At 40.0% G+C, this 17,251-nt stretch overlaps 1 protein-coding gene and 1 pseudogene across 2 annotated transcripts; both read left to right on the forward strand.

Moving 5' to 3' along the window:
- The window catches only part of LOC137888158 (retinoic acid receptor alpha-B-like), a 236,078-nt pseudogene that overhangs the window by 213,807 nt on the left and 5,020 nt on the right, over window positions 1–17,251 (forward strand).
- On the forward strand, window positions 8,973–16,404 carry LOC137888222 (ornithine decarboxylase-like). Of its 2 annotated transcripts, XM_068731569.1 has the most exons (9): window positions 8,973–9,061; window positions 9,253–9,389; window positions 9,536–9,709; window positions 9,806–9,978; window positions 10,066–10,282; window positions 12,314–12,397; window positions 12,663–12,825; window positions 13,529–13,650; window positions 14,674–16,404. In XM_068731569.1, exons 1-9 carry the CDS (start codon window positions 9,040–9,042, stop codon window positions 14,947–14,949), a joined length of 1,368 nt encoding a protein of 455 aa, XP_068587670.1. In that variant the 5' UTR covers window positions 8,973–9,039; the 3' UTR covers window positions 14,950–16,404. The 2 variants fall into 2 exon arrangements, with proteins under 2 accessions (XP_068587670.1, XP_068587669.1); XM_068731568.1 differs by having other exon boundaries at window positions 9,536–9,978.

Consider the following 17,251-nt stretch of genomic DNA (forward strand, 5'->3'; position numbering starts at 1 on the left):
TGGAAATTATATAGTGCAAATATTCCACCAGCATCCACTATGTGGCCTTAAATAATACCTGAAAACATGCATTATGTTGCTCTATATCAAGGGCAGACCACATCATGTAAATGTCATGTAAATCGGATGCCGTTTGTCACACAACGCTGACTTCCTGTTGCCAGTAGGTGGTGCTACGACTTTGAGTAAAAATTGGCTTGTAGACATCCTCAGGCCATGACTGTTATCAAGCATGGCAAGTTTGGGACAGATTTGAGCAAGTCCAGTGGAGATACATCAGCTTGTTGTTTGATGGTGAATCACGTAAAATAGCCGCCACGCCGCGGCTACACCATTCCATCAAACATAAAGCTTTTAGCAACTTTTAATTGCAAAGGTCTTTAGATTGTACTGACCAAATTTGAAGTGGATCTGACAAAGTCCCTAGGAGGAGTTTGTTTAAGTATACCGACTAGAAATCAAGGGAAAATTAACACAAAAATCTAAATGTTCCCAAGAGACTTTGTTTTAAGTCTCAATGTGATACATGTACCTCCTAAATTTCATACATGTAGGTCAAACATAGCACTGAGGCTGCATTTTTGAATATTTGTAGGGGGTGCTATAAAGGCAATTTGAAACGGTCAAGTCAAAAAGCTATATGAAATATTTATTTCCATCACCTATGACACCTGTGCAAAGTTCCAAGGCTTGTTGAGCATCCTAAGTCACAGAAATGTAAGCTTCCTTTTTCATGGCGAATGACGCGTTTCCACGGCAACAGCGTTTAACGACAATTCACAATATTCATGATGAAGCATCATCAATGTCTTACGGCTTATCATACCAAATTTGAGACTGATCTGGGCAACTTCCTAGGAGTACATCAAAGTATAAAACGTATAATTTCCTTTTGCCAGTAAGTGGCGCTATGACTTTGTGAAAATATTTGCATGGAAATGTGCTCAGGCCTGGACCAGCATCATGCATAAGAAATTTGGGGCAGATTGAATAAAGAATTACAACAACTTCCTCTTTCATGGCGAACGGCACGAAATGTGCGTGACATGGGCGCCACATAAAATGAAGGTCGTTCAATGTCAGTTGACCGTTTTCGCAATTTTTCATCATTAAATTCTTTAGATCATTCTGACCAAATTTGAAGTCGATCGCATAAATTCTGTGGGAGAAGTTTGTTAAAGTACAACGCCTGAAAACGATGATCACACAGAATGCCTAAAAATGCAAAAAATGGGAGTATTACTGTATCGCTCCCTAGTGGTTGTATGGAATAAAAATGTGTAGGTATGTTACAGAACACAATGTGGACATATGCTACAGATTTCGTGATGATAGGCCACATGGTTTTGAAGTGTTTTATATATATATATATATATATATATATATATATATTACTTTAGAAGGCCACAAACCTATGAAGTTCATTGGTCCATATATTCTTAATGCAATGAGGTATCAACAAGCCCTTGGTAACTTTTATTGCTATAGATCCAATAATGATCCATAGCAAATTTGGTACCAATCAACCTCAGCTTGTAGGAGGAGTTTGTAAAAATGTGCTGCGGGAGTATGGGGTGAGGGGGCCACTTCTGGGGGCCATCCAATCCCTGTACGCCCAAAGCAAGAGCTGTGTCTGGGTTCTCGGCAGTAAGTCAGACTTGTTTCCGGTGAGGGTTGGCCTCCGCCAGGGCTGCACTTTGTCACCAATCCTGTTTGTGGTATTCATGGACAGGATATCGAAGCGTAGTCGTGGGGAGGAGTGTTTACAGTTCGGTGGGCTGAGGATTGCATCGCTGCTGTTTGCAGATGATGTGGTCCTGATGTCTTCATCGGGCTGTGACCTCCAGCACTCACTGGATCAGTTCGCAGCCGAGTGTGAAGCGGTTGGGGTGAGGATCAGCACCTCTAAATTTGAAGCCATGGTTCTCAGCAGGAAACCGGTGGATTGCTCACTCCGGGTAGGGAATGTGTCCTTACCCCAAGTGAAGGAGTTCAAGTACCTCGGGGTCTTGTTCGCGAGTGAGGGAACAATGGAACGTGAGATTGCCCGGAGAATCGGGGCAGCTTGGGCGGTATTGCAGTTGCTTTACCGCACCGTTGTGACGAAAAGAGAGCTGAGTGGCAAGGCAAAGCTCTCTATCTACCGGGCAATCTTCGTTCCTATCCTCACCTATGGTCATGTGGACTGGGTCATAACCGTAAGAATTAGATCGCGGCTGGGATGAGACCCCGAGGGAAGACCAGGACCAGGTGGAGGAACTATATCTCCAAACTGGCCTGGGAGCGCCTCGGGATCCTCCAGTCAGAGCTGGCTGATGTGGCCCGGGAAGGGGAAGTTTTGAGTCTCCTGCTGGAGCTGTTGCCCCAGCAACCCAATAAGCAGTTGAAGATGAGATGAGATGAAGTTTTTCCAAATCCTGTTGAGTCATCGGCATAGCAGTGGAAGTACATGTTGAAATGGCGGATAATCTGACTGAGAGGGAGGATGTTGATGATGAAGAGGAGTGGTTGCGTCGGTAGATGATGTATGATCTGTGGGTGAGGTAGAATTGGAGCCAGTTGAGTGCAGTGCCTTAAATACAGAGGCATTCAAGTTAAGAGAGCATGTTGTGATGACAGTATCAAAGGCTGCACTCAGGTCAAGGAAGATTAGGATGTTAAGGGCTCTGGTGTCAGCAGAGATGAGGAGTACACAGTATACAGTTGAGTTGCAAATTTGTAAGTGCTTTTGGGGGCTTTTGCAAGTTATTTTGGTGTAAAATGAGTTAGATTAGTGCAGTGGTTCTCAAACTTTTTCTGTCACGCCCACTTTGGAGGAAGAAAAATGTTCATGCCCCACCGCCCCAACAAAATTGTAACAAAATGGTCCATGTTGAATTTTTACTGAAATAACAATATTTTGAGACTCCTCCATCTGTGGTTTTTCAAATAATAGAATAAATAAAATTGCAATCACTTTCAAGTAAACCAGATTGCTCCATCAGACAAAAACAAATAAAATGTGCAGTCACTTTGTTAGAACAATGCAGATAAAGTTAAAATATTTGGCAAAAAAGAGTTTTACTGTGTTTTACACTGCATATCTTTTCAAAACAACAATGATGTGCAACCTGTGCAAAACAAAATTAGTGCAGATATGTGTGAGCCATCAAGTTTTATCAGTGTTAGTAGCTGCAATGAGCCTGTTTTTCACTAAAAATCTTTTTAAAACGGGGTTGCAGACTTGATACGGCCACTCTCAATTCATGCTCAATGTTGAGCTTAGATCTGTATTTTGTTTTGAGAGATGCAACAGCAGAAAAGCCGATCTCACGGAGGTAGGATGTGGCGAAGGTAAGCAGAATGCCCACAGCCCTCTGTCCAATGAGTGGAGCTTACATGTGAGTCGCCAAGGATCTTGGCCGTCGCGCATGCGCAAGCGTAACCTGTTAACGGTGTAACGTAAACATTTACACGAAAGTACAGGTATTTCGCCAGGTATTTATTTATTACTTAGTTTTATGTCCATGTACTTTGTACTTTTGTAATATGTGAAGTTCTCATTAAAGTTCTTGAAATAAAAAAAATCTGCATTTCCCCCTTAGAACCCAAGGATGCGCAGTGTTGAGTGTGAAGTTGAGCAGTATGAGCCAAATATTTGATGGCTGTAATTATCTGTGAGAAGTGGACATAGTACTTGTTATAATTGGTTACTTTCTACCGCTGTATCTTAATCAGATTGGCACGTCATGATTTCACGAAGGAGACATTGCGGTCGAGTTCTTCAAATGTATTTGTTTGCCGCTTTGAGCACCATCAGTCAAGTGCCATTGTATTTGAGAGAAAGTAGACAGCTTTACGGCCGATGCCTTCAGAACTTGGCAAATCACACCAAAACTATCTAGATTAAGAAATGTCTCTACAGGTAAGAGGGAAAATATGTATTTTTGATTTTGGAGTGAACAATTATTGTTGGTTTTGGTTTTTACATGGCAACTATACAATCCTCCCAACCATCCATTCATCCATCCATCTATCCATAAACAAATCCAATGGCTATTGGATTCCTGGAATGAGCCGAGCAGTTGCGTCATATGTTCGCCAGTGTGTGACTTGTCGCAGACTCAGGAGACCTCCAGAAGATCAAAAAATGAGTGACCTTCATGTAGAGCGTGTTGAGTCCTCCACTCGACCCCTCACTCATTCCCCAGAGAGGACTTGGCGTCGCGTACTGTATCTGGCCAAGCAGTTCTGTATCTGGCCAAGCAGTTCTGGAGTCGGAGGAAACGAGAATATCTTCACAACATCATGGCAAGGCAGCGCTGGCATCCACCAATGAGAAATCTATGGGTGGGGGACAGGGTGATGGACATTGATATACTCTTGCCCAGAGGTGAATGGAGACTCGCAATGGTCCTAGTGGTAAGGAAGGACTGAGTGAAAATGTCATTGGAAGATAAGAGACTGAACAAGAAGGGTGAGACGCCTTGGAAAACTCTCCATAATAGAGCACCCAGTGCAGAAGTTAGTTCTGTTATTAGAGGCTTTTTAAGTTCATGTCAAGGACATTGTTGCTCCTAATTATTATTAGGAGATCATTCCTAGATCATATGATGTCATATGAAACATTCATCATTTTGTGGGAGTGTAAGTAACCCAATTCGTGTTTAGCACTCAATTTGTTGCCTTTGTTACATGTTTGTGCCTGTTTCCTACATTTGTTATGTTTTTTTCTGTTTTAAGATGAAATGCTTTTATTTTGAAGGCAGCTCTCTGAGCTAAAAGAGGAAGTTGAATGTAAAGTTTTGAATGTAAACGGTCAACGTATTGGCACCCCCAAATGTATTTTTGGCAGCTTTGAGTTTACTATTTCCGGACATCACAGCCGTCAGGCAAAGCTGATTTCTATTGTGATCCAACATTATATTAACAATATTTGTTATTTAATTTCATGCTTTTGTCTTTTCCTGCTCGTTATCCCAGCACCAGTAACTACGAAGGGATCAGTTGTGCATGTTTTGTCCCCTGAGAATTGTGATGTTATTGTGACATTGACATTTGAGACAATGGAAGCAATAGTTCATGTCAGGCACAATCCCCGCTGTGATATGATCACAACATATCACCAAGGTGACCAATTGCTTTTATAAAACAGTCATCATTCAAAGTTGAATACTATTTCATTGACAAAAAATAAAGTTCACATGAAAATAGGCCCTTTTTGGCTGGCTTCCTACACATACCCAGTTGGTTGCTATGGATGCGGTTGCTATTGAATGTTGCCTACACTACCAGCTAGCATATTTAATTTTTTCTTCACAAGTTAGTGTAACATTAATTTTATTATTTGGTTCTTTATTTGCATCATTTGTACGTCGACATTTATTGTGCAACCACCGAGAAACTGGCTCAGCAGACTGAGCTTGTTGCATGACGATGTTAAAAATTGTCAATTGCGTGAGTCTCACCGTCAATGTGTGAGAGTTGGCAGCCCTGGAAAAACAAGATGTTCGAGATCTGCCTTTTAGAATGTGCAAAGAAAGACAGGTGTTACTCAACAAGAGCTTAACTAACTACCAACTAAAATGTAAGGGATTAACCAACATAAATCAGTTGTATGTGAAATGTTTGCCAATGAGTGTGCCAGTTATCTTAAGAAGCTATTGCGTGCCAGACAAATATTTGATAGCTGGAACTTTCTGTGAGAAGTTGTCATAATAACTGATTGTTTACTTTTAAACTATATCAAAGGCACTGTTTAATCAGATAAATCCAATGAAAAAGTATGAGAAACATGTACGTGAAAATACTAACTGCTCACAACGGCAAGGTCTGTGGATTATCTTGACTTTTCCAAATGTATTTTTGGCAGCTTTGAGTTTACTATTTCCGGACATCACAGCTGTCAGGCAAAGCTGATTTCCATTGTGATCCAACATTATATTAACAATATTTGTGATTTAATTTCATGCTTTTGTCTTTTCCTGCTCGTTATCCCAGCACCAGTAACTATGAACGGATCAGTTGTGCATGTTTTGTCCCCTGAGAATTGTGATGTTATTGTGACATTGACATTTGAGACAATGGAAGCAATAGTTCATGTCAGGCACAATCCCCGCTGTGATATGATCACAACATATCACCAAGGTGACCAATTGCTTTTATAAAACAGTCATCATTCAAAGTTGAATACTATTTCATTGACAAAAAATAAAGTTCACATGAAAATAGGCCCTTTTTGGCTGGCTTCCTGCACATACCCAGTTGGTTGCTATGGATGCGGTTGCTATTGAATGTTGCCTACACTAGCAGCTAGCATATTTAATTTTTTCTTCACAAGTTAGCGTAACATTAATTTTATTATTTGGTTCTTTATTTGCATCATTTGTACGTCGACATTTATTGTGCAACCACCGAGAAACTGGCTCAGCAGACTGAGCTTGTTGCATGACGATGTTAAAAATTGTCAATTGCGTGAGTCTCACCGTCAATGTGTGAGAGTTGGCAGCCCTGGAAAAACAAGATGTTCGAGATCTGCCTTTTAGAATGTGCAAAGAAAGACAGGTGTTACTCAACAAGAGCTTAACTAACTACCAACTAAAATGTAAGGGATTAACCAACATAAATCAGTTGTATGTGAAATGTTTGCCAATGAGTGTGCCAGTTATCTTAAGAAGCTATTGCGTGCCAGACAAATATTTGATAGCTGGAACTTTCTGTGAGAAGTTGTCATAATAACTGATTGTTTACTTTTAAACTATATCAAAGGCACTGTTTAATCAGATAAATCCAATGAAAAAGTATGAGAAACATGTACGTGAAAATACTAACTGCTCACAACGGCAAGGTCTGTGGATTATCTTGACTTTTCCAAATGTATTTTTGGCAGCTTTGAGTTTACTATTTCCGGACATCACAGCTGTCAGGCAAAGCTGATTTCCATTGTGATCCAACATTATATTAACAATATTTGTGATTTAATTTCATGCTTTTGTCTTTTCCTGCTCGTTATCCCAGCACCAGTAACTATGAACGGATCAGTTGTGCATGTTTTGTCCCCTGAGAATTGTGATGTTATTGTGACATTGACATTTGAGACAATGGAAGCAATAGTTCATGTCAGGCACAATCCCCGCTGTGATATGATCACAACATATCACCAAGGTGACCAATTGCTTTTATAAAACAGTCATCATTCAAAGTTGAATACTATTTCATTGACAAAAAATAAAGTTCACATGAAAATAGGCCCTTTTTGGCTGGCTTCCTGCACATACCCAGTTGGTTGCTATGGATGCGGTTGCTATTGAATGTTGCCTACACTAGCAGCTAGCATATTTAATTTTTTCTTCACAAGTTAGCGTAACATTAATTTTATTATTTGGTTCTTTATTTGCATCATTTGTACGTCGACATTTATTGTGCAACCACCGAGAAACTGGCTCAGCAGACTGAGCTTGTTGCATGACGATGTTAAAAATTGTCAATTGCGTGAGTCTCACCGTCAATGTGTGAGAGTTGGCAGCCCTGGAAACACAAGATGTTCAAGATCTGCCTTTTAGAATGTGCAAAGAAAGACAGGTGTTACTCAACGAGAGCTTAACTAACTATCAACTAAAATATGAGGGATTAACCAACATAAGTCAGTTGTATGTGAAATGTTTGCCAATGAGTGTGCCAGTTATCTTAAGAAGCTATTGCGCCAGACAAATATTTGGCAGCTTAGATAGCAAAGCCTCAGAGGTCCGTGTCCGCTCTGCATCAGTCAACACATCCCAGGTAGCCAAAATGACCTGACCCAGCTCCGGCTTAAGCTTGGCATGCCGGAAGAAACACGTCGGGCCGAGTCTGACTCGGCTGAGACTAGAATCGGGCCAAATACACCTGCCCGATTCCAGCTGCCGACACTGCCATTATTGGGATTGCAGCGATGCTGCTGCTCGCACAAATCCTCGAACTTACTAACCTACGTAAATTGAGATAAAAAACAGCAGCAGTCACCTTCAAAGTAGAAGCATTGTAGCTGTATTCCGTGCATGATGTACAATTATTTACGTTTTATTGGCTGTACAATGCCTAGGTCTGATTTAGAGGGATCCACTGGCAGAAATGGTAAGTATGTTTCCTTTAATGTGTTTTTTCGTTACCTTAGAATGAGCTGTTTACATATACATATGGAGCAGGGTTCTCTTTACAAAGCCGGCGGCCATTGTAAAGACAGTAACCCACAACGAACAAACCAAGCACCTGCTCTAGACAGGGCCATGTGTGTGTTTGTCCTACACACTTGGTACACGAGAGACTATTCGATTGGTGGAAATCTGCGGCCTCAACGATAGGTGCCGCCAATCCCTCTCACTCGACCTTTAAGACAGTTTTCAATTAAAAAAGACCAAAATAATCTGAATCAGAAGAGTTAGGGTTAGAAGTGTTCCCAGGCCAGATATGATATATAATCTCTCCAGTGTGTTCTGGGTCTACCCTGAGGTCTCTCACCAGTCGGGAATGCCCAGAAAACTTCTGAAGGGAGGCGCCCAAGAGGCCTGGGAGTTGAGGACCTCATGGACAGGGTCCTCAGCTGGACATTCCCAGTTCACCCTCAATATACGCTTGGTCCAGCAGCCTCTCCCTGCCATCTGATCCAACTCATCACCATGTGATATAAAGAATATAAAGAATGTAAGAATATATGCCGAAAAGTCCTTTAACTTCCACACATACCGTAACGACTCAAATGATTAATAATCAGAATAAGCAGCTTTTGTTCCACTCTGGCATATTGTTTAACATCTGATCTGTGCAACATAATGCAATGAGTGGAGATTAACTATTGTAGAGAAATGTTTTCTTAAGGTAGAAAGTTTTCTTATTGGCATAGAAGCCATGGGAGGGGTAAAGTGAGGAGGGACAGAACAAGCATCCGTCCAAGCAGGTTCTTGTGAGTATAAATCAGATGTATGTCAGTACTTACTGTCAGACTTAATTCCAGGTCTGTTTCATAGAAATACTGCGATCACGCTAACTCTAATTTGAAACTTGAGATTTTCTGACTTGCAAGAAATGGAGGCACATATCGGCCATGGTAAGATGTTTAATGTGATCTGTGATGTTAATATTCATATGTGCCCACAGTTTGGGCTTTTGACTACTGTATTAGCATGGCACAATGTAGACAAACAATATAAACAAAGACGAAGCTGATTTCTATTGTGATCCAGCCTTCTGTTAACAATATTTGTTAATTATTTGTATGTTTTTGTCTTTTCCTGCTAGTCATCCCAGCACCAGTAACTATGAAGAGATCAGTTGTGCATGTTTTGTCCCCTGAGAACTGTGGCATTGATATTTTAGACAATGGAAGGACCATCAGAGACTTCCTAGACAGTAAAATAAAAGAGCGTGGTTCAGCAGTGAGTATCAGAGACATCATGTCACTTAAATTTTCTTAACTATGAATCTCTGTGTAATTGTGTCCATGTATCGTGTGATAGTTGAGCTATCTTGAGATTCAAGAATAGTTTCAAAATATAATGTTGACTTTTCTCTATTCGTTCAGGACAATGAAGAGCCATTCTATGTGGCAAATCTGGATAGTATAGTTGAAAGGCACCTCAGGTGGCGCACAAACTTACCTCGAGTCAAGCCTTTCTATGCAGTGAAGTGCAACAACGATGCATCAGTTTTGAGGATGATGAGTGCTCTGGACACAGGTTTCGACTGTGCTAGCAAGGTACCGATGAAGTATTTCAAAGAGAATCCAGCTCTGTGTTTTCTTTGTTGTGGAGAAGCAGTTTGCACATTTGAAACACGCTTTGGTCGATCACAGATCGAGATCCAGCTGATGCTGTCCCTCGGAGTGACACCTGACAAAATCATTTACGCACACACAACCAAACCACTGTCACACATCAAATACGCCTGTACTCATGGAGTCGATATGATGACTTTTGATAGCGAGGAAGAACTCCTAAAAATATTTCTTAGTCACGCCAAAGCCAAGTGAGTGAACGACTGATATTTTTTGCTCCTTTGTTTAGTAGATTATTGTTAGTTTACCAATTCATACTTTTGAATCACTTTTTCCAGATTGGTACTCCGCATCGCAGTGGATGACTCTGCATCCAAGATAAGACTCAGTTCAAAGTTTGGTGCCAGACTGGAGTCAGTTGGTAAGCTGCTGGGACGTGCTGGAGAGCTTGGCTTGGAGGTCATTGGGGTCAGCTTTCATGTAGGCAGCGGGTGCACTGGAAGTTTGGCGTTCAAGCAGGCCATCGCAGACGCCCGACGTGTCTTTGACATGGGGGTAAGTCATCGTCATATCAATAAAACATTAGAAAACTACAGTTACATTTACATAGAGGTAGAGCCATTCATCAGGTTTGTTGCGATGCATTAAAATAGGAATGAAAACGATCTCAACAAAGCAGTGTTGGCCAGACAAAATCTGAGTATGAGTCTGAGTATGAGTCTGATTGTCAATACAAGGGACAGCACTGTTTCAACGGAACCATCAGATCAGACAGCTGTTGAGTGTTTGCATTGTATTTCCTAAGGTAGGTAAAGATATTTAAAAGGTAACCAAACCTTCTAAGAAAATACTATTGAATTTGTAAATGTTGATGTAATGTAAATGTATTTTATGGGGAAAAAAGCTGAATTAAACATTTACAATACAAATTACAAAATCACATTTTTGATAGCTTGTTTTTGGTAGCTTGAACCCTGGAACTATTGTGTTCCACTGCATTTCTTAATTTAGGCAGAAGGTGGTCCATCTGTTTTTGATGTTCTTATGACTGGTCCATTACAGTTTTTTTTCATTCCAGTCTTGGCTGTTATCTCGTTGTAGGGCATGCTAATAGCTTGTATCAACATTTGCTGCTTGTTAGCATTAGCATGGGCTACAATCTTTTATAGTCCTCTGTTTTGGTACATTTTCTTAAGTTTAAACTTTATTCTGTCCAACTGCACATTGTCCCAAAAATAAACGCTCAGTGTTCTGAAAGCCCATTGCTCCAAAAGTACACACCCAACTGCATTGAACATGGCTAATTATTATGTAGATTGACGGCAAAGGCATGACCTGCTCTACTACCTCTGGTTAGCCTACCCTGATATTCTAACCCTAAACCTAACCAACCCAACCAACAACGTACATACGACTCTGTACAACTGTAATAAATTAGCTTTTGAATACGAATGTTTTCCGGAAACCTGAACGCCACACAGGAGGTTTTGTAGTTTTTCTTTATTTTTTTTAGTTTACACACCAAAGGAGATACATTTCAGATTTCGACGAGTAATCAGAGGAAGAGTACAATGGGTTATGCCTTTGATGGCAGGAAAAAAGGATATGGTCACTCTGCATCATAATTAGTTATGTGCTTCTGTTTGTTGCAATAGTCAGTGAGCCTCAGAAACAATGGTCATTTGTTTTTGGGACAACAGCCTTTGGACAAATGGGCTTTTCGGACTTTTGTTTTTTTTTTAATAATGGGCTGTCTAAACAATGGGCAGTCCCCTAGACCTGGGGTTCTTAACCTTTTATGACCTTGGGGCCCAACTTTTCAAGTACAAAGTGGCCCGGGGCCCATTCAAATATTAACGGTGTATTGGTTTAACTAATTGATCTCACTCTTGGTTTGATTTGTGTTCAACAACTTAATCAAATTCACTTACAGTTAAACAAGCAAAAACCTTGCTAAACAAATGACATGATACAATGTGATCATCACAAAGACATTTATTTATCATGTGTATGTAAACCTGCATACAACAAGACGCCCAACAGGCTAACAATTCATGGAACAAATCAAGCTAATACAAGAACAAATTCAAAGGCTCAAGTCAGGCTTATTAACACAAAAATAACTAATAATTAATTTTTACTGCAGGAAAAAAAGGAGGGACTCTCAAAAAAACAGAGAAAAAAATGGAAATTTTATGAATAAATAATATATAGTAATAATAAAATAAATAAGTTTCAAATGAAATAAACTGTAAATAACATTTGAATCAGAATCAGAATCGTTTATTGCCATGGTATGTTGAACATACAAGTAATTTGACATGACGGGAACATGCATAACATTTAACAATCAACAACAATCAACACAGTGCAAAGTATATAAACGCATTACCGTCACCAAGTGGTGGGAAGCTATATTGTAACTGAGCATCTCATGGATAACAGTAATATCTCTGGTGTCTTCAATTGATTACCTATGCGGTCTCGCACCATGGTTAAGAATCACTGCCCTAGACGGTGCGTCCAAACTTGTAAAACCTTTATAAGTCGTGCCTTATTAGACAGTGGTACTGATGTGTTTTTCAGAATTTGTTGGGCCTCCAGATGAGTCTCTTGGATATTGGCGGAGGGTTCTCTGGGAGAGAGGACTGTCAAGTCGCATTTGAAGAGGTAAAAGAAAGAAACTATTCAGTGTTAGTTAGTGTTAATTATGTAAACTATTTTCTCAATACGTGTCCGGTTTTCCGTTCAATTACATGGCTCGTACTTCAAAGAACCACATGTAGAAACCTTACCTGTGTTGCCTGTAATGCCAGCCATAATGGTTACTGTAGGTCACTTTGTATTAAAGTATCAGATAGAAGGTGAATGGAGGTCAATAGAGGTGTATTACCTGTGAAATATGCTATTAACCCATCATGATTTCCTCTCCTAGTTTTCAGAAGTTATTAACGGAGCACTGGAGGAACTCTTCCCGCCTGACAGTGGGGTGCAAATTATTGCAGAACCAGGCCGCTACTACGTGGATTCAGCCTTCACACTTGCAGCGAACGTCATTGCCAAAAGAGTAATCGCAGATGATATGGATGAACATAACGGTATGTATAGATATATCGCTCTGAATGTTGAGTATTCAGTATTAACACAGAATTATACAATGTGTGATTGTATTTAAATGTATCTTGATAATAAACAAAACATGTTTAGGTGACAGCTATCAGATGAGTCTGATGGCACCACATAGCAATGCACCACTACATCGAGAATCATCTTCAGGAGACATCCATGCTAAGCCTCAGAGTGGGTGCAGTGACTTGCAGGGTTATGAATACTCATTTTGTGCAGACCCACAGATACCTGTTTGCATGTGGTGGAAGGACAGAGAAAAGCACCATTGTTCTTAAAAATGTTCTATTATTTTCAACACCATTGTAAAGTCCTGCATAGCTGACATTTTAGATAGATAGATAGTAACTTTATTGATCCCGCAAGGGGAAATTATTTTGTTACAAGCAGCAATAGGTTCCAGAGCAGCAATAGGTTACAGGTATAAAAATCTTAATATTATATCTAAAGAAAAAGAAAAATACAAGAAAAATACACGTCACAATACACAATATATACAATTATAATAGAGTAAAGATGTTATATAAAAAATGCACACTATATACACAGTGAATAGAATAACAGAATAATATTAAATCAACTAAATAAACAGTAGTGCAGAGTTTTAACGATTTGATTTGGCCTCAGGTGATTTGTCTGACTTTAATTATTTGTCTTGTATCTTTTTTTTTTCAGATGGTAAGGACAACTGCCCTGACAGAACAATGATGTACTACCTTAATGATGGAGTGTATGGCTCCCTGAGTTGCCTTATCAATGATGCAGCCCACACTAAGGTTGAACCATACCTTAACAGGGTAAATATCAACCCCATCACCACTTAAGAACATCAATATTGGCCGATTTTTCAAAACACTAGATTAGGATTTTTATGTCCAATGCCAATGATTTAAAATCCTTGAGTTCCACAGTATCTGAGCAAGATAAACATTGTGGTTGTATAAATAATCTGTGGTTTGGCAAGCAACACACTTTGTTATGGCACATAACATTAATTGTAGGTCAGTGACAGACCGCAGTCAGGCTGCAACCTCCACATGCTTATTGTCCACCTAAAGAGGACACTACTTCAGTGCATGCATTAGCACTGAGCACTGGCGTTGGACATAAATCTTGAGTTGTGGAATTGTTCCATACGAACACAATTGCTTGGGATACTTGGTTGTATATTAATGACCCAACCTGATATCATCTTCGTACACAGTAACTAAGAATTGTTTGTTAAAAAAAGATGTGGAAGCAACCTCTGCTTCTGAAAAGTGAAGCCAATGTGACCAAAACTTGCATTATTTCCACTGACCATCAGGGGGCGACTCCTCTGGGTTGCCAAAAGAAGTCTGGTTGTATAGAAGTCTATGAAAAAATGACTCTACTTCTCACTTGATTTATTACCTCAGTAAACATTGTAAACATGAGTTTATGGTCTCAATCTCTAGTTTGAAGTCTTCTTCAATGTTGATGATTGATGTTCACTTCGTAAATTATAGTCCATTTAATAGACCATAAAGCAGTGTATTTTTTAGTGCAGTCTACCACCAGTCGCCACCAGAGCCGTACACGTCTTCTCTTCGTCACTCCCCCGCAGTCAAAACATGGTCACTTTCGTTCACGAGTTGCAAAGAAAACCAAACTCAAGACCTCAAAACAAACCAATGGCTGATGTCACGAGGACTAGGTACACTTGTCTTTGGTTGAACAAAATCTTGAAGGCTGTCATTCACCAATCTGATCCGAGGAAACTGCAAAACGAGATGAGATTTGAAAGAAAAGATAACCAGTGTGATGTGGACTTTATATTTCAATGTTTGTGTTGTACACAGGTTGTTGAGAGCAGTGAGCAGAGATACCGGTCTGTTATCTGGGGTCCAACCTGCGACAGCTTTGACAAAGTAACCGACAGCTGCTGGATTCCTGAGCTGCATGTGGGGGACTGGCTTCTCATTGACAACATGGGTGCTTATTCCATTTGTTTATCCACCGACTTCAACGGCTTTGAAAGAGCACACATTTACCCTGTGGTGACAGCCGAGACATGGCACACCTTAAACCAGTGGTTCTCAACTGGTCTAACTGCGGGACGCACCATCACCCCTTAATGACAGGCCGCGACCCAAATTTCTCAACAGGTTTATCTTTGAGAGAAGGGTGTTTTGTTTCCAAATGCTGCTGCTGTTTTGACGGCCTCGTGCTTTCTTGTTCCAGAACCTCGCTGCACAAAACACACTGAGGTTTTTGCAATCTTGTGTCCTCAATGTAAGAAAATCCATATCTCATGTAATCGGTGTCATACTTGCATTTCGCTCAATTAGCATATGAAAACAAACTTTGTGGGTGTTCTTCTAAAAGAAAAAAAAAAAATCCCCTTCAAAATAAAAGCACAGGATTCTCCACCAGTTGAGAATCACTGCCTTAAACGTTTCTTAAACCTTGTTAGCTCAACCATACTTTGTGTGCGTGCATACGTCGGTACACATGCAAACAGAATCATGTAACTGGCCGTACTGTCACGACTTAAATAAATTCAACATTTTCCAGTTGATGGTAGTAAGTTAGGGTTAGGGGTTAACTGTGAGTGAGCAGGATCTTGTATTTTTTGCAGACCCAGAATAAATTGTTGCAAAGTGGTCATGTCTTAGCCTGGTTTCACCACGTATATTCAGTTATTTTTTTATTTTTTACATAATCTCATTTTTGAATATCCCCAAATTGGAACTGCTGAGGATGGGATGAAGAAGGCACACTTCTTTCAGAGAGAGACATTTTTAAGACCACTTGTGTGTGTGTGGAACGGATGCCAAACTGCAACATTTGTTATCCTCTTGTTTGCACGTGCACATATTTCCGACTTATTCTGTGTTTTACTGTGAATTTTAGGAAAATATGGCAACAGCAATCAGAATCTGATTTATTGGCCGAGTGTGTACACATGTTTTTTTCCCCTTGTTGCTCTCCATGTACATACACCGAAATCGACATACAGCTAAAACGAGGACAAGAAGCTGTACATGGAAAAAACAGCATTTTACTTATATAAATACATAAAAAAAAATCTATCCATTTGTTATGTTGTAAATTATTTATTGATGATATTAACATGTTATGAACAGTGAGTGTTTAAACTATGGCCGAACATATTGATTAAGTGGTTGTTTGGTGTTACAGGGTTATAGATATTATATGACTGATATTTAACCGTTCATCAGAGTAGAGAGCGCAACACAGAGGCCTTCAAAACCTCCACTGGCTCCCCACACAGCAAAGAATAAGTCAACTCTTGCAACATCTCTGCATTGGCACACTCATTTATTTTTCCTGAACAGAATCAACACACTGGTGTGGTTACTGTTTCATTTGTCATCTCATGGGCACTTACTGCAACCAAACACACCCTTTCCTTTTCACATTTGTATGAAGACTTTTAATTATAACTTGAGGTTCAAAAATGGGATTAAAGTATCTGGTAATTGTTACACTGATTTCTCAATTATTCTTTTGTATTTGCCTTACAATGTATTAAAAAGGTTTAATTAATAAAGGAGAATACAAATGAACTGCAAGTGTTGTTCCTGTTTATTGCTCTCACTGTTTAAGATTAAGACTGAACTCTCGAACGTTCGTTCCCTAAAGTCATCACTCCTGATGGTTTTAACCATGACTTGCATGTAAAAGACACTGGTCCTGTTTGTTTGGATCCCTACCTGCCATTTATCCATAAAGGTGTCGTGTCCATGGTAGGAAGTGGGGTGAAGGTGCCGCTGACAATTTTGAAGGAACACTCTTTCATTCAGGCTGAAGTCCTGCCCTTAGCCAGGGAGTATGAAACAGGAATCTTTGCTCCCATTTGTGGAATGGAATTAAATTGATTTAAACTGTTGGTTCTATCTCACAAAGTGATTACCGATATAGGGGATTTCTGTCATCCAGAGTAACAATTTGGTTGGCACATGTGTTTGGGCGGATGTACCCTCCACCTGTGGGCATGCCTGTGCCGCTGGAGAGATCAGAACCACACAAAAATGAACGTGATTCACTGCGCAATAACTTGTGCAATGACAATTTCAAAAACCTGTCAAATAAGGAAAATGTTGCTGGGGAAATTCTCCCTGCTTCTGTCTAATTTTCCTGTGTCAATATCTCGCAGTGATCTGGTTGCAGAGCACCAGGCTTATCCTTCTCTGAAGGAGCTGTTACAGCAGGTTGGACCTGACATTGAGGTGCTGGACAGTGCTTGTGGTTATTTTTTCAGGGTTCCCTGTTGGTGAGGGGATCCTGTTTTCCAAATAGTTTTGCCTGTTACACTCTGTCAGTAAATGTTAAAAGTAACTCATGATGAGTCTGAGGAAAACGTATGACTGGATTTGAAGACATTTCTTTTGGCCTCGTATGAAGAAAGTTGTC

Source organism: Cebidichthys violaceus, unplaced genomic scaffold, assembly GCF_023349555.1.
Source record: "Cebidichthys violaceus isolate CVI_PGR_0920_01 unplaced genomic scaffold, fCebVio1.0.p SCAF_52, whole genome shotgun sequence".
NCBI classification, from domain to species: domain Eukaryota; kingdom Metazoa; phylum Chordata; class Actinopteri; order Perciformes; family Stichaeidae; genus Cebidichthys; species Cebidichthys violaceus.

Coding starts and splice junctions, on each gene's coding strand:
- LOC137888222 (XM_068731568.1), top strand. CDS start 9,040: ATGGAGGCACATATCGGCCATG. Junction 9,062..9,252: donor GGAGGCACATATCGGCCATG/GTAAGATGTTTA, acceptor TTTTCCTGCTAG/TCATCCCAGCACCAGTAACT. Junction 9,979..10,065: donor CTTAGTCACGCCAAAGCCAA/GTGAGTGAACGA, acceptor CACTTTTTCCAG/ATTGGTACTCCGCATCGCAG.